Source organism: Batrachochytrium dendrobatidis (assembly GCF_000203795.2).
Source record: "Batrachochytrium dendrobatidis JAM81 unplaced genomic scaffold BATDEscaffold_11, whole genome shotgun sequence".
Lineage (NCBI taxonomy): Eukaryota > Fungi > Chytridiomycota > Chytridiomycetes > Rhizophydiales > Batrachochytrium > Batrachochytrium dendrobatidis.
Genome location: NW_006281109.1, coordinates 809361 through 810372, shown reverse-complemented (window position 1 = coordinate 810372; position 1012 = coordinate 809361). Strand labels below are relative to the sequence as shown.

At 37.9% G+C, this 1012-nt stretch overlaps 1 protein-coding gene across 1 annotated transcript; it reads right to left on the bottom strand.

Annotated features, from left to right (window-relative positions):
* Nucleotides 1-404: 404 nt before the first annotated feature.
* BATDEDRAFT_91051 (uncharacterized protein) lies at nt 405-893 on the bottom strand (the record flags this gene model as incomplete). Its single annotated transcript, XM_006681174.1, has 1 exon — nt 405-893. The coding sequence occupies one exon, from the start codon at nt 891-893 to the stop codon at nt 405-407; it is 489 nt and encodes a 162-aa protein (XP_006681237.1).
* Between the last annotated feature and the right edge of the window lie 119 nt (nt 894-1012).

The following is a 1012-nucleotide window of genomic DNA, read 5'->3' as shown; positions in this document are numbered from 1 at the left end:
ACGTATAGTGACATATTGATGTAGTATAAGTTTGAAGGAAGATCACAGAGATGTAAGACAAGAAGAAGGAATGAATCAGAATAGTCGTGATTGTTTATTGATAAGAGAACTTTGTCTCTTATATATAGTAAGTAGTAGTGGTGAATTAGTGGCGGTATAAGCGTCACTCCTAATCGTCACCGTTAAGGGTTCCCAAGCGTTACAGTCATTGCATAGAGTGAGGCAACGGTCATCACCATATCTAAGCATTGTATAGCTTACTTGTTTATACACTGCTTGTTACTAGACCCCATCCTGACCGTCTGGGTCCTATTACAAATGTCATACATTACCAATGTCTAACAACAAACACCAACATATTAGAAAGTTTAAATTTATTCAAAACCAAAATCATTGACAAATCATCAATCCAAATCCAAACCCAGTTCTTCGATTTCCAAACCATGCTTTATCATAAAGTTTTTCAATTGTTTTCTGATACTGTTTACTCTATACCTTGCCTTTTTATACTCTTGTTTTGCTTTCTTTTCAGTGTCTGGATCGTACTTTGATACAAATATATCTTCCTTTTTTCCCAACACTGACCATTGTTTGTATCCAAAAGCCATAGATTTATGATAGTCTTTGAGTTTTTTCTTTCGTAATTCTTTAGACGCTTCAAGATTTTTCTTTATATCATCAAGGATTATCTGATCCTTTTTGCTTAATTTAGTAACTTGATTCGACCCAGTATTAGCAGGCTCGACTTTGTTCATTGGTTGTTGCTGGTTTTGGTTGGAAGTACTTGGGCTGGGCTGATCAATTGGTTGTGTTTGACCTCGTTTGGCAGTGCTCGGTCCAGCTACATCTGTTGGTTGTTGTTGGTCTTGGTCGGAAGTGGTTAAATCAATCATGCGCTTTCGGCCTTGTTTGAGAATATCTGGACCAAATACAATCACAGTCGGTCGCTGGTTTGGACCGGGAGTATTTGGATTGAGTTGATCCACTGCTGCTGTTGGATTCGGTTGGAAGC